We start from the raw sequence: 23,452 nt of genomic DNA on the forward strand, positions 1-23,452 counted from the left end.
ACCAACCTTCTTGGAGCAAAGATCATTTTCATGTCAAAATATGAGCCAAGATCAACAGTTCAGAAAGAAAAAAAGACGATCCCACAAGGACACGATACTGTCTGTATATTTAACATTTGGACACCTCTGTGGGCTCCTTTAAACAATACTATCATGACTGTTTTTATATTGTGTGAAAGCTAAAGCACAGCATGAAGTGAAAGACACTCATCTCTTCCCAAAAAACATGGAAAGAAGACACACCTTTACATGTGGAACAAAGAAATATGAAATATAAACTATAAAAAAGCAGCAGATCTCAGGCAACAGTGTCAAACCATGAGCATGAGCAATCAAACTGATCACAATCTGTGTTGCTGTTGCTGCTTTTTCAGCCTGTTCTCATTCCACACTCATCAAATACCACTGCTTTGTCAGTGATTTCGACGTCAGACACCGAAGCCAAAACCCGCCTTTCATAGTGGTATGATATGCCGCCAGGTGGGGTGAGTTGGTAACATGGACGCACCTTTCGCAGTGTTATGATATGCTGCTGGTTGGCCGGACAGCCCCTGTCATGTCAGTGACAGGCGGCGTCAGTTAATTATCAAGCCGGACTGTGAAATGGACGGCACCTGTCACAGTGCTATGATTTGTCGCTGAGCGGCTTCAGTTTGAAGCGCTGCTGGTAACGACATAATATAAGGAGCTGGAAAGTCCTTTTAGGGCGGCTGGGAGAGGTAGTGAGTGGTTCCAGCAAGCCTTGGACTTTCACCTGGGAGCCTGCTGTTTGCTTGTGGTGTGAATGTGGAGCCAAATCATGATGTTATTTTTCTAAACCTCACCTTTTGTTGCACAAGGAAATTAACGTAAATACGAGCTGTTTTACCAATGTTGCAGGTTTATTTTTGAAAATGCTGTATCTAATGAGCAGAAACTGTACAATCCTTTGAGAAAGGACATTTATTTTGAAAATTCACAATGCATATAACAGGCATAAATTGACATGCTGCCCCAGAACGTCAACAACAAACAGGAGCAGGAGGATATCCAGCACATCATGTAAACATGAACGGCTCTGACTAAGTGGTTATTTGTGACGAGTTTGATAAGAACAGGTTGGCTTTTCTATTCCTTCATGAAAAACTGATCCACTGCAACCTCAGCAACCATCGCTAACTTACATGACGAAAACAAAGCATCATCTGAAGTTGCTTCAAGATTAAAGCCTTGATTTGATTTGCCTCTGCAAAGTCGTTGTATAAACAATTGCAACAGGGAATGATGACTTTGGCTTGAGCTAACAGCTAAACCAATAATAAATCCATCTGCTGATCACGAAATCTGTCCATGATCTCATAATTGATCCTGATAAAAGCCATATCACACAACTGATTTATGCTAATGCATACATGTAACCATGGAATCAGAATCAGCCAAGTATGTGTGTACATACAAGAAATTTGACTCCGGTAGACTTGCTCTCAGTGTACCAGAATTGACATAAGTACTCAAATTTAGGCAAGAAGTGGAATATACAGAATATACACTATACACAAAATATACAACTATACATTATAAAGCTATTAAAGCTGCCATCATTGTATTCAGCTATGTGTACTTGTTCATGAAGTCCATTAAAAAGTGTGTGACAGTGATCCCACAGTATTAAGCCCCAAATCATTACTGTACAAGACGCCTTCTTTTCACCGTGCCTCTGTGTTGGTTATTATTCATAACATGTCATTGATTTGCGGTCTAATAATAGCCTACTAATAATGCTTAAAATTATTATTACTAGTCCATACCCATTGAGTGCACAGTTGCCCACGTACAGTTTCACATGGTGTGTGTTTGGGATACAGGTCATAGGAAATTGCAGATTAAATAGTCAACTGAACCCATTAAGAAGAGCAATGTATTCAGACAGAGTTTTTGTGAACTTGATAGTACAATTGCTTTATTGAAAGTACAGTAGTAATAATAATGCTAATAGTGGGATAGTTAGTGGGCTAAAACTGTACATTAGTAGTTGAGGTAGCACGCTGAAAGGCAGATAAGTGTTTATATGATGTATTGACTTAAAAGTGGGGCGCACTGGTAGTTCACATGGGAGAGATGCGCTGCTAGCCCTTGTTGCAGCAGCATACCATACCATGACTTAGTCATACCAAAAATTAGAAGATAAAAAAACAAACATTCGGCCACAGGGTGAGCCACAGCGATCAGTCGCATTTTAGCCATGTTTAAGCATTTTTCTGTTGTTATAGCGCCACCCGGTTGCCAGTTAGAGTTAAATTTCTCCAGTCACCTTGAGGCGTCCTGTTCTACATATCTACCAAGTTTAGTAAAAATTGATATGACAGTTAGGCCTAGATAAGAAATTAGCTCTCTAGCACCCCCATTTTGTTTGATCGGGTCAATAATGGAGGGGTCCCCTCAGATTATGTGTGGTCAAATGCCTACAAAGTTGCGTGGTGATCGGTGAAACCCTTGAGATGTTATACACCTTTATGTGATGAGCCACGCCCTCCGCAATATTCATTACCTTATAGAAGCTCAGTTTTAGTAAGTTTTCCAACTTTTGCTGAGAGGGAACTTTAGATATTGGTCCCTAGATTATGTTCACCGAGTTTCATGTGGATCGGTCAAACTTCCGAGGAAGAGATCGATTTTAAGTGTTTTTCAAAAAATTCAAAATACCAGAAAATCTCTATAACTGGAAGATTTCTATGCAAATTTGTTCCTCATGAGGAGAGGCATCTCTGTGCAAAGTTTCATGTCTCTACAACATACGGGGCATGAGATATGCCCATTCAAAGTGTGTGATTTCAATCGGTTGCTATAGCGCCCCCCTTTGGCCAATTGATGTAATATTGCTTCATTCTCATCCTCCCGTGACCCTCTACCACTGTGCCAAATTTCACATGGATTGGCCAAGTCAGTCAGGAGAAAAACGTGGAACAGACACACAGACAGACCCACAGACAGGGTGTTCTTCATTATATAGTAAGATTATTTCTCTATGAGCTCTTTGTGAAACCAAAGAACATAAATATAAACACTCTGGAAGCGTTAAAGTGCTGCTGCAGAAACTTCTGTCAGTCACCAGACTTTGATTTCACCAGGTGGGCCCTGATGATGCAGGATGACAATCACCAAAACTGTCCAATCGACATGTTACCTGTCAGTCGGTAGAACTTCACGTTTACTCGTCTTGGATTCTCTTTGCAAAAAAGTCAGTGTGAACAGGAACCAAACCAAAACTAAAATGCAACAGTGTATCATTTTGTTGGTTGGACAAGGTCGGTGGGTCTAGGTGTCAGTTTGGGCTCTGGATCACTGTGATGCCATTCCTCACTATTTGGACTACAAACCAAACAATCGTCTAATTAATGCATAATATAATCCGCAGATTCATTGTAAAATCCTGCTTTTGCATTAATGCATGAGTCATAATAATCTAATGATAACATATATAATATGTAACAGTCACAGGGGACATTTTTATACATTAGTACTTTTCATAAATGTATTGATTATAAAGCTACTAGTTGTTGGTTATAAGCTACTGTTGCCGCCCCACAGTATGCTGTTGCAGAGTATTTTTACAGTGTGGTGTGATCCAGCAGAGACTCAGCTTGTGACCTAATCAGTGAGTCCACACAGAGTTCAGTGGTGCAGACAGTCAGACCTGTTGAGGTGATGTCATGATCAGCTGATAACAGGGCTGAGCACTGAAATGCATCATGGGTGATGTGATCACTGAGTTAATGAGGCTAAAACACAAAGACATGGAGACACACAATCTGTGTCTCACTTCCAGACTACACACTATGTCTGGGTCTTTTCCAGTGTAGTGACAGAATTCTCAAAACACTCGGTATGTATATTTAAATATGTTGATGGATGCCTTTGTAAAATGCATTATCTAGTACAGGGAATATATTTTGGGTGCTGGTGAAACAACTCCAAACACAAAACCAGAGTGTAAATATAAAAACATTTGTTTTTCTCTTTTTGAAGTTCAACTGGCAGCCACTGTCCAAAGTCACTGTTTGCCTGAAAAGCACATGTATTGCATCATTTCCTGCTACAGTGCAACTGATCTCTTGTATAATAACTGTAAAAACTGACACTTATTGGGTAGTTAAAACTGTGTACTATGAGTATGAAGTGTTGAAGTGAGCATTTCCATCTGAGTATTTGAATACTGTATGGAAGCAGCTGCATTTAATAAAATTCATATGACGTCTAATTTAATGTATTAGAATAAACATGTCTCTGTCTCAGGTGTCTTGTTGTTCGCTGACAAGGAGTTCATGAACAAACATGTCATATTCAACTAAATAAAATATGATACAATAACAGCAGTGAAATCTCTTATCAGCTGTTCTGTGGTTAGCACAGCAAGAGAGTTCCAGGTTTGAACCTGCTGGCCGGTGTGTGAAGTTAGCATGTTCTCCTTGTGTCAGTCCACAGCTCAAAGACATGCAGGTTAGGTAATCTGTAACTCTAAATAACCCCTGGGTGTGAATGTGAGCGTGAATGTTTGTCTGTCTCTATGGGTCAGCCCTGCGATAGTCTGGTAACCTTTCCAGGGTGTACCCTGCCTCTCAGCCAGTGTCAGCTGGGATAGGCTCCAGCCAAATTCTGCCAAAAAGAACATTACATTTCTCAGAGCCTTTTAAATGGACCACACTCAGACATGATGGACTTTAAACTATTACTTTTCTTTACTTGTAAACTTTATGGACAGAAAATTTAAATATAACCATTACTGGAATGTAACCAAGTAAAAAAATGAGGCACTTTACTCTGATAACTTTAATTACTATTTACTTATTTAATTACCAATTACTATTATTTACTGTAACTGGTCCCAGTATAAACCAGAGAGTGTCTCCATATGGACAAACAGCAGTTAATCCTGTCACAGCTGCTCAGTGTGTAGATTCACACTCAGCCTCATTATTCACTAATCAGGATTAAATAACAGCATCAGCTGGATGATAAACTGCAGCAGCACTTCTGATTTATTTAACAAGAAAACTTGTGTGCTCATGAAAAAAGATTTCCTGTCATACAGTAAAGCTCTCTCTCACACAGCTCATCTTTGGTCCCTTTTCACCAGTAGGATCTGGTGAATGTGTGTGTAGTTGGTACTCCATCAATAACAGTAGTGGTAATAGCACAGTGAGTGGAGGGCAGTAATACAGTGCTATTACACTGACTAAAAACAACAACAAATGAAAACATAGCCCCAAGCGGAGACTCCAAGGTTCAAGCCAGCATGGACCATTAAAACTTGAAAGCTGGTTAGGAATAAGAACTTTGACAGTTTATGACATCTGCATTAGCCTAAAGATAACCAACAGGTTTAATGACGATCGGATAGATACTTATTTATTTACATCCAAATCTCTACCAGGCCACACTCTTCTTTGGAACTGGTAGCGCCCCCTATTGAGGGATTTCAAAAATAATTTTATGCACTTGGTTCGACATTACTATTTAACATATCCTGCAACTTTTGTAATGATTGGACAATTTCTGATTTATAATTTGATTTGTGTTTCCTGAAATTGTGGTGCCCCCAAAGGTCAATTTGAATGAAACTTTCTGGGTGTGTTGCTCGTACTTATTTGGAGATTTCTTACAAGTTTTGTAATCATTGGCTGAACTTATGGATTTAGGTCTACTTATATGCTGAACCGCGCCCCCTCTAAAGTTCATTGGTCAGTATCTCTAAGTCACAAAAAGATTTCAACAAGCTTTTGAAATCTTTCTATAAGGCTTTGTCCAGTGGTGATCCACATAAAATTTGGTACAAATTGGAGCTAAGCTTTGGAGGAGATCTCAAAAATGAGTTTTTCAAAAATTTTTAAATGGCGGGAAATCTCTCGAGAAGACCTAAATGCTCCTTGTGGCTTTTTGTAGAGCACATTGAGCTGCACTTGTGTGTCAAATTTCAAGGCAATCGGAGTTACGGTGTAAGGGGCGTGGCCTTCTGGATATAGCATAATTGGGCCATATTTATTTCTATTCTTTATTTTTATTAAGTTTAGTTTATTTACTTCATTAATCCCCCTGAGGGAAAATTCAATGTTTTCACTCTTGCTTGTCAATTACACACAGATCCAAAAGAGACACACACGCACAAAGAGGACCTACACATGCACAAAGTGGAGAGATGATTCGGTGCCTTGCTCAAGAGCACCTCGGCAGTGCCCAGGAGGTGAACTGGTACCTCTCCAGCCACCAGTCCACGCTACATATTTTGGTCCAGACGGGGACTCGAACAGTCGACCCTCCGGTTCCCAACCCAAGTCCCTATGGACTGAGCTACTGCCGCCCTGGGACTAGGCTTGAACCATTAAAAATTGAAAAAACAAAAACAAAAAACAGTTAAAAAGTATTCATGTCACTGGTTGAAAATGGTTGCTTCCAGTTTTTAACATGATAAAATGATTAAAATAAAAATTAAACACTGCAGAATTATATTATTACTTGTTCCCTTCTTTCTTTCTTTTTTAAATATCTGATTTATTGGTTGATTAATTTTCTTTCATTTATGATTCACAATCTGTTTTTTTGTTTCTTTTGAATTATTATTATTATTTTGTTGTTGTTGTTGTTATTGTTGCTGCTGCTGCTGGTGCTGGTGGTGGCACTAGCAGTAGCACACTGTCCTCAGAGTGGGTTGAGCTCAACATGTAGGCTAAATAGAACACGGCGTTATGTTCCCTGTTCCTTTAACAACAGCAGGTCCGTCAGTATCAGCACGTAGAGCGTGCAACGCTGCTGTGTTGCTGCTGCTACGTGCAGCTCCGCACAGACACACACGCACATACACTCAGACTGGGTTATGTAATCAGTGAAGGACTGATCTCCGCCTACAAGCTGCTCTTTGTCGCCGTCACACACTGTTAGTACACACCGTGCCACAACACACAGTACTTACTACATGCAGCAGTTCAGCGGAGCATCACACAGATGGAAACTGCAAAAACATGAATGTTGCACGTACAAAACCTGGTGAGAAACACTGCAGTCCCTTCATCTCGCTGATACTTCTTACAGTATCTCTTTAACATCCCTACAATCCAGGATTATTTTGTGCCATTTGCTTGGTGTTTTTGTCTAACACGCACTACATGTTCTGCACTTCTGCTTGTCGCTGCATTTCTGTGCATTACTGTTAAGTATGGATCACCATTGCATCTGCAGAGTTTCATAAGGCACTGCCATTAAGTATACAAATATTATGGGAGTATTAGTAATCTTCCTCTGTGTGAAACATGCAGAGTTAGAGCACAGAGCACAGAGACACCTTGGAAATATATGAATGTTATGGAAATACTAACCAGGCGCTATGGGAGCTTTTACTCTGCTAACTGTGCCACTGTAATGTCCACAGCTCTACTGTAATACTGTGTGTAGTAGGCTACTGTGTGGACAACATGTCAGTCCTCCTGCAGCTGGTTATTTCCCACTAAAGAAACAAAAGTTATGCAAACAAACGTGCAGATACCATAAAACAACTGTGGTTTATGACAGTAGTATTATGGGAGTGTTGCAGGATTATTATAGGAATGTGGTGTACTGACAGTGTGTCGGTTATGTTCACTGTTCCAGTGCAGAGAGTCAGTAAACAACAGACCTTAGTGGGGTGTGTTCCTGCACGGCTGAGCTCCACCAATCAGCATCCAGCTGCTCCCCACGTGGTTCTCTTGTTTACTACAAGGCTCGAGAGCCACCGCAAGAGTTGCTGAAAAAACCTGGAGCAGATCAGCTGGTCAGACCTGAGGAGTTCCAGCATCCACAGCTTGTTACTGATTTACAGGTTGTTTATACGCATGAATTAGTTATTGTTTCATTACAGACTGACACACTGAGTTTGAAATACGTTTAGAGAGGCTTTTTAAGACCTTATCGAGGTGTGTTATGGGAAATGTAGGATCTTGTTTTGGGGCTAAAAGTCTTGATATCTTCTCCTCTGCGGCACAAGTTTGGACCATACTGTTGTTAATGTGTCTCATGAGTCCTCGGACTTTATGCAAGTGCAATACTTAACAACTGGAGTACCCTTTTAACAACCCATGAGGAGCTGTGCAGTGGATAACATGTTGCAGTGTCCTGTGTATTAAGTTGAACTTTCAGTATATTTCAGTATTTTTACCATTTGCATGCTTTATTGAGCTATGCACACAGAATTCACACCAGTATTTTGTATTGCCCCAAATGGAGGGAAACTATGTTTACTGTATAATGCTGCAATTGATTATTTTCATTATCAGTGGTTCTGTAGATTATTTTCTTAATTAACTGGTGTAAAAGTGACAAAATGTTCATTATTGATTTTTTTTTTCATAGAGTCTGTAAAAATTGGATGTAGCTACTGGGACGTCACTCATTGGTTTGTGGACTTGTGTTTTAAAGCTAGGGTTTCGGCATTTCAGCCATCGACCTTGTTTTTTTTGGAGTCAGAAGTGACCATATTTGGATGAGAAGGTGGAGCTGTGGAGGAGCAAGGGGTGGGACTGACTCATGGATGAGTTGTCATTAATGGGGAAATAAGCTTTATAGACCAAAGCCATTTTTGTACCAGGCTGTAAACATTTCTGCTGTATAGTTGGGCATTTTAACGTGAGGGTCTGTGAGGATTGACCTGCTTTTGGAGTCAGCCTCAAATGGCCATTAATGGAACTGCAGTATTTGGCACTTGCGCTCTGGCTTCCTTTTTCAGCCCTGGAGGTTGCTGCTTGAATTTTTCCAAACAACACACTCATCAATCAGTCAACTCATCATATCAGGTCTAGTTTAACAGCAAATTAAAACACAGAAGACTTTTGAATAAATTTATGTAACTCTAAAAATGTAAACACTATTATGTTACATCAGCCATTTAGAAACCAGCATATTCCAAAATGTACAGAGCTGTAAAGTTGTCCACCATGGTACCAGTTTGCTGCTAGCTAACTGTAGCTAACTTGTTTGTTGGTTGTTTGGTCTGTGATGTAATAGGTCAGCCAGAAAAAGGTCCAGTACTAACAAGCTGAAACGGGCGTAATGACCACCTATCATAGAGGAGTTGGACATACTTAAGTCAATAAATCCATTACCTTCCCATGCTTGTATACTGGGACAAGGACAGGACAAGGACTTAAGCGTGCATGTAAACATACTGAGTGAGAGATAAAACTCCCTTCCGGTTAGTCCCTGCATAATCCGGTCCATGTTTTGTCTAAAACTCCTCCCTCCCTGAAGGTGTTGAGACTGGCTGCAGCAGCAGCAGCAGCAGCAGCAGCAGACACACACTCTTAGCTCCCAATGAGCAGCAGTGGACACCTTCAGACTTACTGGAAGTGTTGTTGTTTTTCCTTGGAGCTTCTGACTCTGCAGGTACGTGACAGCTGATGCATACTTTCAGTTACACTTGTATTGTATCTTAGTGCAAACTGTTTACTTGTCTTCTGACTTTACTGGTTTATACATTATTGAGTAAATGAACACTGAGCTGCTCAAGTTCACAAAGAAAATGTGCTGCCTTCACTTCAGCTACTGTCCCCCTCCCACCTCTGTGTTACTTCAGTTTGTCTTGCTAGTCCAATAGTCACATGATTGATGGTGGATGAGTTATTTTGAGTAAATTCTGCAGTAAAAACTTTGCTTCTTTTTCTCTGCCTGTAACCTGAGTCTTGTTGTATTGTTCGAAGTGGATAAACAGTGTGAAGAGTTTAGAAACTAAAGATCAAGACTTGCTTTTGTTTTGGACATTTTCGAGCTCAAACTAACTGGCTCAGACATGCAATGGTAATGGATTTAATGGGTAGCTGTTTTCGAGTTCATTGAAGACTCTTACTGTAGAGGGTGTGAACTCTGCCCTGAAGGAATCTGATTGGTTCAGAGCTCAGAGCTGCAAACAGTCAGCAGGGTTGGTACAGTGTTTGTGCATATATGCTTTTGTGTGTGTTTTTATCGTTTTTTTCCGTATACATTTGTAAAATAGGCTGTCCATGCAATCTTAAAATAAGTGAATGAAACAGATCTCATTTGGGTCAATATAACACTGATGTAATCCTGTGTTAAGTTTCACCAGCAGTCATGGGTAGGAAACCATCAGCTCACCAGTCATACCCAGGACAGTTTGGTGTTTGGGCCCAGTGTTGGTGTTTTTTATTGATACTGTTGGGTTATTTAGCCCAACTATATTATGATTGTTTTGACTTAGTGTTAGACCCAACAAGTTCAAGTTTTATCATACTCAGTTATAACAATTAGAATCACTCAACACTTAACTTAGGCCTTTGTCATTTATGTGACATTATGTGATTATTAATACTGATGCATCAATGAATTAGTGTACTGTTGTAGCTATTTGAGGTGGAGCTAGTGTTGACTACTTTATACACAGTCAGTCCTGTGGTTCCCAGCCTAGGGGTAGGGCCCCTCCAAAGGGTCACCAGATAAATCTGAGGGGTTGTCTGAGGATTAATGGGAGAGAGGAAGAAGAAGATACTAAGTTGTGATGTACACATTTGTTTTCAGATGTTGGAATTCTACGTTGTCATAACTGTTTTTGTATCAGATCATTTGACCTCTTTGGGCCATAAACAGTTTTCTCAATGAAAACATGAGAACTGTATAGGAGAAATATTTCCTTGGTGGAACTGCCAAAAACTCATGAACATCTGAAATATAATAAAGAGACACAACTGGTTTTCTTTAGGGGATCACAGGACAAAAAACATTGTGTTTTAATCTTTGGCAGTGTGTTGTAATGTATTTTACTGTACATGTCTAAACTTTGGTTACTGTGAGTCACTGATTAACAGGAAACCCTGAATGGATGGTGGGGGGGAGGGCATCGTGTTTCATCATGTTGCCACGGGCACAGTTTAGTACTGATGGTGTTGTAATAATCATTAGTTAGCAGATGCAATGTGATAAAGAAACATTGTTTTACAGATAAACCCATCTGTTCCTTTCATTTTAATCCTCTGCTCAGTCAGTTATAGCTATCCTGCACACACACACACACACACACACACACTCAGAGCGGCCTGACTGTAAATGACACTGCAGCCTGTGAGTCACTGTGATTTCACTCAGATCTGTGAAACATGGTGCAGATCTGACCGCCAGCAGTTAATCCAGAGCTGAACTTTTCCGAGCAGGCTCTGCTCAGGTCATGTTGTTGTAGGAGGAAACTGGCAAGTTCCTGATAAGTTGTTCTGGCAAAGTTCTTGTAAATGGACTATGTGAAGAAAAAAAAGTATCGTGTTGTCATCAGGGATAAAACTTGGGTATAGTGTCAGCACCAGAATCCTAAAGTTTTCTGTTGTGCAAAAGCCTGGTGCATACCGGCCATTTTATGGATCATCAGGCTGAAAAAGAATCCATATCTGACAACATGCAATTCAAGCAATGCAATATAGCTTTTGTTTATATTAGAACAGATTGATATTAAGACTCAGTAAACACTGAAGTCGCATTAGAAGTAAGGATATCACCCCACCGCATACTTCATTGACTATGGACATAATGCTTTGGTGTAGGCAAAATAGAAATGAGTCACAGAGGTTGTGACTTTGAGCATGTCCAGAGGGAGCTGTGTGAAAATGTCCTTAAGTGATGTCAGTTGAGTTAGCGTCAGTTGGATTAACATCTGAACACTACGCAGGTGTGGAGTTAGAGAGAAGTGAGCCTTGGGAACCAACGCCCCAGAGTCTGCAGGGATAATTAACCCAGTCAAATTATTTCTGTTTGAGATGTGTTGTCTTTGGGAGCCTCAAAGCACCCGAAACATCACTCCTCTATTTCTGTGTTTCAGATTCAGATAGACAAACAGACATGTTACCAAAGACTCGTCTTGGGAAACGTTCTCCTCTTGGGGCACTGGTAAGCTCCACCTGCCCACCAGCAGGGACACATATAGGCCAGGAGATGGGTGAGACTAGTGTCATCATGTCAATAGCAGCAGGACAACAGGCCATCAGCAGAGTCAAAGGTCATCCTGAGCTGAAGGTAAGAAAAAGAAACCTCATTTTGATACTTTAATGCTGTCAAAACTGGTGTCGTAGTTTGTCTAAAATAACAAGGTGTTGACATTTTTCTGCCCAGTCCAGCAGTAGATACAGTTTTAATTTAGAAAAAGGACAGAAAATCCCAGGGGTAGGTTTCAGTTCTGCAGAGAGAGCAATGAAAGTAGTCCCTGTGGGAAAACACTGTCAGAGACAAATAGATGTTTGGGGAAAGTTTGCCTTGATTGACAGGAGTCTGTCACACTGAGCTTGTTTTCTCTCTCAGGTGTATTTTCAGCGTGGAGGGGAATCTTCAAGTGTGATGGATCAGATTGACCTCATGCAGAGTGATGTTCCTGTCTGGTCTTCATCTCATCCCTCCTCCTCCTCAGTGCCTCCATCCTGTGGCAAACATGTCTCCTCCTGCATCGACGTCCCCAGAAGGTTAGATATGGTCTCTGTCTCTGTGTTTTGGTTTATTCTTTTATATTTCCCAGTAAATAAGTTTGAACTGGTCTTGTCCTGCAGTCAGAGGAGTCCAGAGAAGGTGGACATGGACGAGCTGATGGCAGCACTGGTTCTCAGCAGTTTGTCCTGCAGCCCTCTACTGCACAGCCCTGCCCATCCAGAGCCAACAGGTACGACAACAAGAAACTATAATAAATAAAAAATAAAAATATAATTAATGTTTGCTTAGGTTATGTAAAAGTCACATTAATATATTCAGTTCTCAAATATTGAGATCATTATCAGGGTCAGAATCCAGTGTGAGTTGGCGTTGGCTCATGTGCCATTCTACATAGTTGCATGCATGTTCATGTATTTACATTGTTTGTTTGTTTGTTTGAAATATGAAGTGTGATATATGAAGGCAAAAAAAGTCACCGTGACCCCACCTGTCTCGTTCTCTTGAAGGTGATATCCTAAGAACAGCTTAATTGAATTACCTTGGCTTAATTTGGCTAAAACGTTCACTTTGAGTCAAGCATGATCTGATTAGACTTAGTGGTCAAAGGTCACCCTGACCTTACAAAACATGTTTTTGGCCATGACTCAGGAATTCTTGCAGGAATTATGGTAATATGTCACACACATGTCTAATGGGATAAAATGATGAATTGACGACATTTTATATCCAAAAGGTCAAAGGTCATCTTCAGTGTGACACCATAATGTTCTGTTCTAATGTTCAAAACATATTTCTGGCCATTGTACAGTGTCATATCTCAGTTACAGAAGTGGAGACTCTTGGTCAGATACTGAATAGGTGACACAAATCTTGGGTGTCCACCTTGAAACTGTGCTGATTGTACAGATCTGCTGTGGTACTGGAAGGAAGATGTGTTTGAAGCATCCATGTTCTAACAGACATAAATGTCAACTGTAGGAGGAACTTTATGGGTTTGTGGAGGCATACACCCACAAGGCGGTAATTCTAGTTTTTAGGAGGACATTCAGATAAGTCGTGTAATGTTGGTTAAAATTAGTGGGGTTGTTGAGTTAGATTTACTGCATGTTTAACTTTATATGTGTTTTAGCTCCTCCGATGGACTGTGTACCCGGCGAGCTCTCCGACAGCGGCAGCAGCGGCTACTGGAGCGTCAGCCACGGCATCAGAAGCCCCGTCCCCTCTCCACCAATAGCAGAGTCTGACGTCAGCCCAGCCACGCCTCCTGACGAAGGGCTGGACATGGAGATGGAGCAGGTGCTGTTTGATGAGCCAGCGCCACGGAAGCGCAGGGTGAGCAGGTTTTACCATTGTTTAGTCACAGAGCAAGTAAAATGCTGACACAGCAGACGGTGAGAACTGATGGCGTGTCTCCTCTTGCAGAACTCAGCGAAGGCAGCATACAGGTGTCTGTGGCCGAGCTGTGGGAAGGTGCTGACATCAGTGGTGGGAATAAAACGTCACATCCGGACAACTCACCTGTGGTAAGACTCGCCTTTCTCTTCTGCTTCTGTTCCTCAGGAATAATGTCGTGTTTATACGGAAGCTAAATATTTGAAGATTTGTCACTATTTTCTTACATTTTCTAGAGCAAACTATTAATGGTCACTAATCATAAAATTTGAAAACTATTCAACAGTTTCAAAAACATGGTTCAGCTGCTTCCAGAATTTGCACCATAATAAGTCAATTATTATTTTATTTTCTAAATTATGATCTGATGGAACACCTTTGACTTCTGACCTCTTACAGCCGTGGCAGTGAACACGAGCGCTGTTCCCGCAGTGAGGAGGATTTTTACTACACGGAGGTTACCCAGTGGGACCAGCAGCGGCAGCAGCAGTCTCCGACTCATCCTCTCCTCTCCGGGCCTGCCCCCGCCTCACCCACCTACTCCTCCCCCTCCTCACCTCCCAGCCCTCCCCCGCCCTCTCCGCCATCTCCCTCTCCACCAGCCTGCAGCACCCTGAGTCGCTCCGCCCCCTCTGTCTCCAGCAGCTTCATGCAGGTCCAATCAGAGCACTCCTACCAGGTAGGGCGGGGCTTATCAAAACTGATCCACAGCGGTCTTGTGTATGAATGTTAAGATGCATTATAACATTATTTAAAAAGAACTCAAATTCGACATTTGATTTTTTTTTTTAAATGACTAAGAAAATAATATTGAAGTCACAATTAAGCCCATTAAAGTAATCTTTCTTTTTTTTTTGTACTCTCAAACCTTGGGCTTTAAATATAATGTCCCATTTTTTTGTGTATTTTCTTTAGCACATATATATTTTTTTGGTTTGGTTTGGTTTTTTACATTGAAGATTAAGTTTAAGAAAAATTTTATGTATAAAGAGAAATTGTTCATACATTGCATGATAAAGAAAACGTATTTGTGGAATGATGAGTATGACTTTAGTCCTTTAAGTTTAATACATTTTTTGTACCAGTCATGGATAATTCTTTGCAAATTAAGTACAGCTTTCTACATAATGTTTGTGGTACAGACGCAGTAATGCCTGGCAATGTTGTTGTTCTCCTGTGTTGTTATTGACATAAAAGAGACTTTCTAATGTCATTTAAATATAAATATGCCCGTTTTTTTATATTTTAGGCTCCACCTCCGAGTCATGTGACAGCCTCAAACTCACTTACCAGTCGTTTGATAGCCCCTCCCACCAACTGCGTCAGACAGGTAAGTCCTCGAAGATGTTTATATTAATAATGGATCACATGACTACATGTATGTGAAAGATGTCACTGGTAGTAACAAACACGGAGAGAATTCTTACCAATGACTGCAACTCTGTGGAGCATTTTGGCATTTTGTAGCTCCTAGTTTTGGTGTTTATGTCATATTTCCTGTCTGATTCACTCTCAGTGTTGTCAGCAGCAGCAAACTGACAGTTTTGGGGTTTGTTTTTTGTTTGTTTGTTTGACAGGAAAATATAGAATAACACCTAACTTATACTTAAAGAAGTGGGCAGCTTTCTGTGGTAAAATACCTTACTTACCACTCTGTGGTAAATAAGGTACAGATCTTAACCTTGCTAGCTGCGTGGTGTGAGTTGCTGTCCCAAAACAAAAAGACAAGTGTGCAGAAGATACTGCAGACTGATGCAAAATGCTTCAAAACTCTGCCGAATATTTTCACACACAGTCTGTGGACTGAAACTTTGCAGATTCTCGGGAACTTGGTGGCACTTTATTGTTTTATCTCGACAAAGAACAGACAGTTTTGGACTTCCCCTGGGAATATTAGGTTAGATTTTAGGTTTTTTACTTTACACACACACTTCTCTAATTCAGTTCTGTTTTCTCTCTGACTGTACAGCCATCTATTGTTTATTTCCTCCAGTAGCCCAGAGAAGCCTGTTAAAACTGGTTTTACACTGAAGGGGGTGGAGACAGAAGGGAGTGTGTGTGTGTGTGTGTGTGTGTGTGTGTGTGTGTGTGTGTGTGTGTGTGTAAACTCCTCCCTGGTGGTTTTCATTCAGCAGGAAAATCCCCTCTTGGATGGTTTGTGGTCACGTTTTCCATCAATCTGCCACAGGTCAGTGCTGCCATCTGCAGGCTCATAGAGGGAACTGCAGAATGTTTTTCCACCAGAGAGGAGAAACACAAAGGATATTAACAGCAGCAGCAACAGCAAGGACAGACAGCACACAACATGATGGAGATGAAAAAGAGAGGAGGGACTGTTTGTTTCTGCTCCCAAAATAAAATATACATCAGCAAAGATAGAACAGAGAGGAAACAACGACAATAAACAACACACAGCTCTGCACTGTTCAGCACTTTTATCCTCTGCAGCACTCTGACACCTCATGTTTCTCCTCCTCAGGGTTTTGCTTTTCGGGTGCGTTCAGTCAGTGTTGGAGAGCAGTGGCTGCAGCATCAGAACGCCCCCTCGAGGTCAGTATTCACATGTTCACACACTCACTCTTGCTGTGTGGTATTGGAGTTGAAGCAGTGAATTCTCCATTGCAGGGGAGACTGTCTAATCCCTGTGATTTAAACAAAGTACTTATAAACTTAAATTTCACCTTCCATGCCATCATAGTCATGTAGGTAAAGAATATAAATGTAAATTTTGTCATCTGTCCATATCTGCGAAGGCATGCATTAACAGCACATCTGCATATGCAGAAAACCAATGTAGCCTATTGTACTACAGTAGTAGCTGTCCATGTCCACATCCATTTTGAAATACACCTGGCCCTGTACTCTGAAAATCTGCAGGAACCAAAATGTTCATGAGCTGTATAAGAAACCAACAAGTCTAGTAAACCTGAGTTCTGTGCCAGATCTCTGTCTGCTGTCAGCACAGGTCAGACTTTACTTGAAGTTAATTAACAGCCAATCAAACAAGTACAAGAAAAATGAGAAAAGAAGCATGTTGGTAAATTAACTTAAATGTTCTTGAATCTTTACCACTAGTTAAGTTTGTCAGTGGAAAAGCAATGTTGCTAACCAATTAGCCATGCTTACATATGTGTTCATGGCATAGTGTAGACTGCAATCACAAGCACCCGAGTGAATCACCAAACTAACAGTGGATTTAATTAACTGAAAAGGAGCTACAGGTCGCCTACACTGCCTGTACCTGGTTAAAAACTAAAACAACAAAAAGAAAAAAAGCTATTTAAGAGTTATTTGCCATTTATCTGGTGTGACTACAAACATAGTAATGGGGCTAACCATCTTGGAGTAATGCATCCTAATATTCATGCATTATTAGGCCTGTAATAGCATACAATACACAAGTAATTTGCATGTATTAGTTAGAATGTTTGCACGCACAAAGGAAGCATTTTAGTGTGCTAACATGCTAATGTTTTATATTTTCATTAAAGGGATAGCTCCGATTTTTTGGACTGGGGTTGTATGGGTTACTTGACAGCAGTCAGTGTATTACATACAGTAGATGGTGACTGACATGCCCCCCATTTGGAAAAGCAGGCTGAAGTACGGAAGTTAGGCAATGTACTGCTGTGAATGGTGGTCTGCAAAAAATGTCCTTTAACAACCTGAAAAAAGTCCTTCTTAAGAAAATTAATATCAGTTTAAGCGTACGCTATACTGAGAGTATATTCACCCCTTTCCCTCAGACAGCTTGCTCTGATGGTGAAGCCATTCATGGCCTCAGTTCCCCATCTATGCTCTTGTTAAATCCACCAGACTCCATTGACAAAAACAGTTTTTAAGCTTGCTGATCTACTGCTGCCTCGATCAGTTAGGTAGTTTGTGTTATTGTGCGACTTTAGTGAATCTGAACTAACCCTTTTAAATGCCAAAGTCACACAACACAAATAAAATAACTGAGACAGCGGAGGATCAGCAGCTCCTGTGTTCAGCAAAGTTAAGTCACTGTTTTTTTTTTTTCAATAAAGTCTGGCTTTAAAGAGAACTAAGAAACATTTTTTCCCGTTGGAAATCACCGGTTGTTAGCAAAGTAAAGCAGTGAAAATATTCTGAAAATAGGATACACTTAAACTGATGTTGATTTTTTTGGTGAGACCTTTCTTTAGATGGCTAAAATACATTTTGTTGCTGGTCCCCATCCACGGCAGTAGATTGCTTAGCTTCCATGTCGAACTCCAGCCTGCTTCTCCAAACTGGGGCCATGCTGACTGATATCTGCTGTATGTAATATACTGTCTATGGACAAGTACCCCATGTAACCCCACTTTGAAATATCTCTACCACTGTTTTAAGCCACAGCCATATTAAGTAACATATAATATACAGTGATAGGCCATATGATGTTAAGACCTCTATGTCTGAGTGAACATAAAGAATTGATGGTGCAAGAAACTTAGATTAACATTGAGCTGACTGCTCTTTTGTCTGTCACTGGTGATGAGATGGAGGAGCCAAACACTTTGCTGGATGGTTCTTTAATTCATACATCCCTTATAAAATACAACATGTCAGACATTGCAGAAGTTAAAACCTGGTAAACACCCCAATGATGCTAACAGTGGTTTTTACCGTGTGTCTGCTTCTCTGTCAGGAGGATTCGCGGTGAGGCCAAGAAGTGTCGTAAAGTTTACGGCATCGAGCACAGAGACCAGTGGTGTACGGCCTGCCGCTGGAAGAAAGCCTGCCAACGCTTCCTCGACTGAACGGAAGAAAAACTGGAAAGGAGGATAAAAAACAAAGAGACAAAGATGGACTTGAAAAGGCTGTAAACTTCAGCCTCACCTGGTGGATGTTTTATACATTCTTGTATCTGAAACCAGAAATATTTTTTTTTGTCATTTTTATACTCTTTCTACATTTGCTAGAAGTGTCTTTTTTATTTTGAATGTGTTAATTGAATATATTTCGTAGATGTTGTGTCCTGTTGGTGCTTTTTTATGAACAGATTGGGGCAGCTATTATGTGACCTTTGACCTTGAAGCACCCAAGTGAGTTTTTGTGTCCGGCCGACTCTCCCTGGGTATTCTTAACAAAACCAGCTTCTGCATCAAGATTGATATGCACTCCAGTTTATTAGCCAATTTGTATGAATATTCAGTCACAATGGAAACACTCAGCTCCAGATGCAATTTGTTGTGATCCAGATTTGGTCTTAACCCTGAGTTTGAGTTCTACAAAGCTGGTCTAGTGCTGACTAACACTAGCTTTAATTCAAATTTACAGATCAAAACCTATGAGTCACCATTTCTACAGGATCGCAACAAGGACAAAAATATAACTGAAACACAGAGTGACTTAACTTTCCTGTGATCCTGGCTGGATATAAAACAGGCTTCCAACAAACAGCAGGTATTTTGTCGCCAGTATAAATAATAATATGAATATTATTCACATCCATTTGTCTCTCCTAGTATTCCTGACAGTACTCAGTGCAGCCCTGGTCAATTAAATACTGTACATCAGTCAACACTTCAGATGCCCTTACTACATTAAAGTGTTATGAATCATTTATTCGATGTTTATATGCTGCTTTAAGGCACTAAACAGGTTGGGAATCACTGCTGTAGACTGTTGTCTCTATGGTGCATTCATGTGCAACGTCAAGATGTGGTTTGACTGGTCAGCTTTTCTTGACTCTCATTTTTGAAGGTGGTTTTGGTGTGTCAGGGCTCTCTGACACTGAACTCTGTTATGATTCCCATTGTGGTTCATTTCAAAGCCAATCATATTATCATATAAGGTGTCAAATATTTCAGCATCTCAACTAAATAACTATATCTATCAAACGCTTCACTGTAAATATCAGCATCACTTCAGTCTTCCACCTCCCATCAGCCCTTTCTTCATTTGAGCTTCAGTTGAGATGCTATATGTTTGGAAGCAGAAGCCATTTCCACTCATCTTTGTGGAAACCACATGCAGTATTGCTCAAGAGCTCTGTTTAATTACAATTAAAAAATATACATGTATGTTTACACTGAATGATATATGTTGTTTTTTTTTTTTTATATAATATCTACTTGGTGTATAAATACAGATATATATCAGGCCAATTTATCCAATAACTACTCTTCCTGACGCCATTTTAAATGTTCAGATTTCAGATGTTAAACGTATCTTTGCAGTAAACTGGGACAAAGATTCCTCTATTTATATTCTCTTTATGTCCTGTTTGTTAATGATCAAAAACAGAAATGTTGGTCATTGTAATCATATCATTTTTAAGATGCACTCTTTTATACATGATGTGAAATCCTGATGTTGTTAGAATAAACTGGAAAAAGCTGATTCTGGCTCATTTGGTTTGGTTTGGCTTTAATAATGATGTGACAAAACACACTACCTGACACAGCAGACATACCACAGCAACATTGGTTTAACTCACCAAACCTGACCACAATGAACAAGGTCTTTACTTCACATATGTATCAGAGGTGTGGGGTTAGTTTTGAAAACAGGACATGCTCTGCAGTCTGCCTTGATATTAAAAAGCAAACCATGCGACTCTACAGTGGTCCATAGTTAGACAGTGGTAGAGGAAATACCGAATTCCTATACTTAAGTAAAAGTGCTAATACCACACTATAAAAATATCCTGTTACTAAAAAAAAGTCCTGCATTGAAAATGATCCTCTCCATGTACATTTCCATTGGCTATGTTTAGAGCGCAAAAAACAGATTTTTAGAGTAACTAAAGTTGGCAAATGAATGTAGTCAAATAAAATTCTTTACATCTGAATTGTGATGGAGCAAAAGTATGAAGTGGCATAAAAAGAAAACACTCAGCAAACCAGTGAAGAAACTCACAAGCCAAAGAGAGGCCTTAGAATAAGTAACATATAAACAGGGGGACAAAGGCTACACCGATTTTAGTGTTAGTTTAGTATGAGCTATTTTCAATGGCTACTGTACTTCACTACATTTTTGAGGTACTTCCAACTTATATTATTTTATATTTTGACCTCACTACATTTCAGGGGAAATATTATGATTGAATAACATTAATTTGAAAGGTAAGATTATAAACATTTTACTTATAATATTTTTAATTTTAGATTGAAAAATAGCTTTTCATTATTTATCATGGCTTGTTTCATCATGTACTATTTATGTACCATTTTTAGTCATGTACATGTATGCGTTTTTATGATGATGATGATTAGTAGTAGTAGCAGTAACAGTACTATAAGCAGTATTACTATTAGTATCCTTATTATATTCATGAAAGAATCTGAGTTAGTGAAATCATTGTGTATTTCCATAAGGCGTATTGCTTTATACTTCGAATCCAACACATTTCAGAGGAAAATATTGTCCACATTTGCTATTATTATTGATCATATTATTGATCATTGATCATATTATTATTAGTTGTAGTAGTAGTAGCCTTGGACCAAGACGTTCATTGCATGAACGTCTTGAAAACGAACCCCGTTTTTTTGTGGGGGTTCCCGGTCTAGACCGATTCATGTCTCCATAAACTTTCAAATCAAACATGTAATGTACTCACCTCATAGGCACAAATGTTAGGAAGGTGTACGGGGGTTGCCGTGTGTTTGTATATCCGTTATTGTTCAATAAACATGCATTTTATCTCGGGATGTCTTGAAATTTTCTTCACCACTTCTTCGTTCTGCAATGAACGAGTGCACCGGCCTTCTACAACGCCACATCGCCACGTTAGCGGTGCAATACACCTACCAACCGCTACAAGTTTATGGAGACATGAATCGGTCTAAACCGGGAACCCCCACAGTGAAAAACTGCGGTCAAGCCAGCCGTGGTTCGCTTTTGCTTGGTCAAATCAGCCGCACGTTTTTTTCTAGTGCGCGAATCTACCAACACTTACGGTAATCGTAATGAAACGGCTCTGAAGAGCTGCTGGCAGTGACTATGGGTCAGACTGCAGAGGGAAAGTTGAAGGATATTTTGCCGAACTTTGACGTAGAATAAAAAACGTATTTTCCATAAGTAGTCCATGATTCATATACCGCTGAACTAAGTACTCCCTAGACTACGTGCATGCATAATTTGAAGTACTTTTACCGTGTACTTCTCGAGTAATCCTGTGTCAAAATCCTTAACAGAGGATACGATTAAGGATATTTCACCCAACTTTGATGTGGAATAAAAAACTTATTTTCCATAAGTAGTCCATGATTCATATACCACTGAACTTAGTACTCCCTAGACTATGTGCATGCATAATATGAAGTACTTTTACTGTGTGCTTTTCGAGTAATCCTTTGTCAAAGTCCTTAACAGATGACAAGATCAAGAATATTTCACCCAACTTTGATGTGGAATAAAAAACGTATTTTCCATAAGTAGTCCATGATTCATATACCGCTGAACTTAGTACTCCCTAGACTACATGCATGCATAATATGAAGTACTTTTACTGTGTACTTTTCGAGTAATCCTTTGTCAAAGTCCTTAACGGATCACACGATCAAGAATATTTCACCCAACTTTGATGTGGAATAAAAAACTTATTTTCCATAAGTAGTCCATGATTCATATACCGCTGAACTAAGTACTCCCTAGACTACGTGCATGCATAATATGAAGTACTTTTACTGTGTACTTTTTGAGTAATCCTTTGTCAAAATCCTTAACAGATGACAAGATTTAGGATATTTCACCCAGCTTTGATGTGGAATAAAAAAAACGTATTTTCCATAAGTAGTCCATGATTCATATACCGCTGAACTTAGCACTCCCTAGACTACGTGCATGCATAATATGAAGTACTTTTACTGTGTACTTCTCGAGTAATCCTGTGTCAAAATCCTAAACAGAGGATACGATTAAGGATATTTCACCCAACTTTGATGTGGAATAAAAAACTTATTTTCCATAAGTAGTCCAAGATTCATATACCACTGAACTGTGGTATTGCTCCCCTCCCAAAAGATCCCAGGGCTGGGAGACCACGGTGACAAATATGTGACCTGTATAATGCAGGTAAAGCAGGGGAATGAGGACACAGTCTGTCTTGTTTCCTTTCCAGATTGCCTTTCTGTATGATTTATGGGTAACACTTTACAATAAGGTACACAAAATTAGAGTAGTTACTGAGGAACTAATGAGGAACTAATGAGTAGTTACTGAGGAACTACGGTACACAAAATTAGAGTAGTTACTGATGAACTAAGCTACACAAAATTAGAGTAGTTACTGGGGAACTAGTGAGGAACGAATGAGGAACTAATGAGGAACTAATGAGTAGTTACTGAGGAACTAAGCTACAGAAATTTAGAGTAGTTACTGAGGAACTAAGCTACACAAAATTAGAGTAGTTACTGGGGAACTAATGAGGAACTAATGAGTAGTTACTGAGGAACTAAGCTACACAAAATTAGAGTAGTTACTGGGGAACTAATGAGGAACTAATGAGTAGTTACTGAGGAACTAATGAGGAACTAATGAGGAACTAAGGTACACAAAATTAGAGTAGTTACTGGGGAACTAATGAGGAACGAATGAGGAACTAATGAGTAGTTACTGAGGAACTAATGAGTAGTTACTGAGGAACTACGGTACACAAAATTAGAGTAGTTACTGATGAACTAATGAGGAACTA

General features: G+C 39.8%; 1 protein-coding gene across 2 annotated transcripts; it reads left to right on the plus strand.

The window, feature by feature from the left end:
- Positions 1-6,900: 6,900 nt before the first annotated feature.
- znf395a (zinc finger protein 395a) lies at positions 6,901-20,154 on the plus strand. Of its 2 annotated transcripts, none has more exons than XM_049596627.1 (10): positions 6,901-7,017; positions 11,816-12,009; positions 12,292-12,449; positions 12,534-12,643; positions 13,544-13,746; positions 13,837-13,937; positions 14,206-14,485; positions 15,056-15,136; positions 16,286-16,356; positions 18,458-20,154. In XM_049596627.1, the coding sequence occupies exons 1-10, from the start codon at positions 6,993-6,995 to the stop codon at positions 18,567-18,569; spliced, it is 1,335 nt and encodes a 444-aa protein (XP_049452584.1). In that variant the 5' UTR covers positions 6,901-6,992; the 3' UTR covers positions 18,570-20,154. The 2 variants fall into 2 exon arrangements, with proteins under 2 accessions (XP_049452584.1, XP_049452595.1); XM_049596638.1 differs by lacking the exon at positions 6,901-7,017 and adding an exon at positions 8,433-9,384.
- Positions 20,155-23,452: the final 3,298 nt, after the last annotated feature.

This window comes from Epinephelus fuscoguttatus, linkage group LG2 (assembly GCF_011397635.1).
Source record: "Epinephelus fuscoguttatus linkage group LG2, E.fuscoguttatus.final_Chr_v1".
NCBI lineage: Eukaryota > Metazoa > Chordata > Actinopteri > Perciformes > Serranidae > Epinephelus > Epinephelus fuscoguttatus.

Bases quoted from the DNA above. Each gene is read 5' to 3' on its own strand.
- znf395a (XM_049596627.1), top strand. From the start codon at position 6,993: ATGAATGTTGCACGTACAAAACCTG. The intron at 12,450-12,533 runs GTTAGATATGGT...CTTGTCCTGCAG, and splicing joins TGCATCGACGTCCCCAGAAG to TCAGAGGAGTCCAGAGAAGG. The intron at 15,137-16,285 runs GTAAGTCCTCGA...TCTCCTCCTCAG, and splicing joins CCACCAACTGCGTCAGACAG to GGTTTTGCTTTTCGGGTGCG.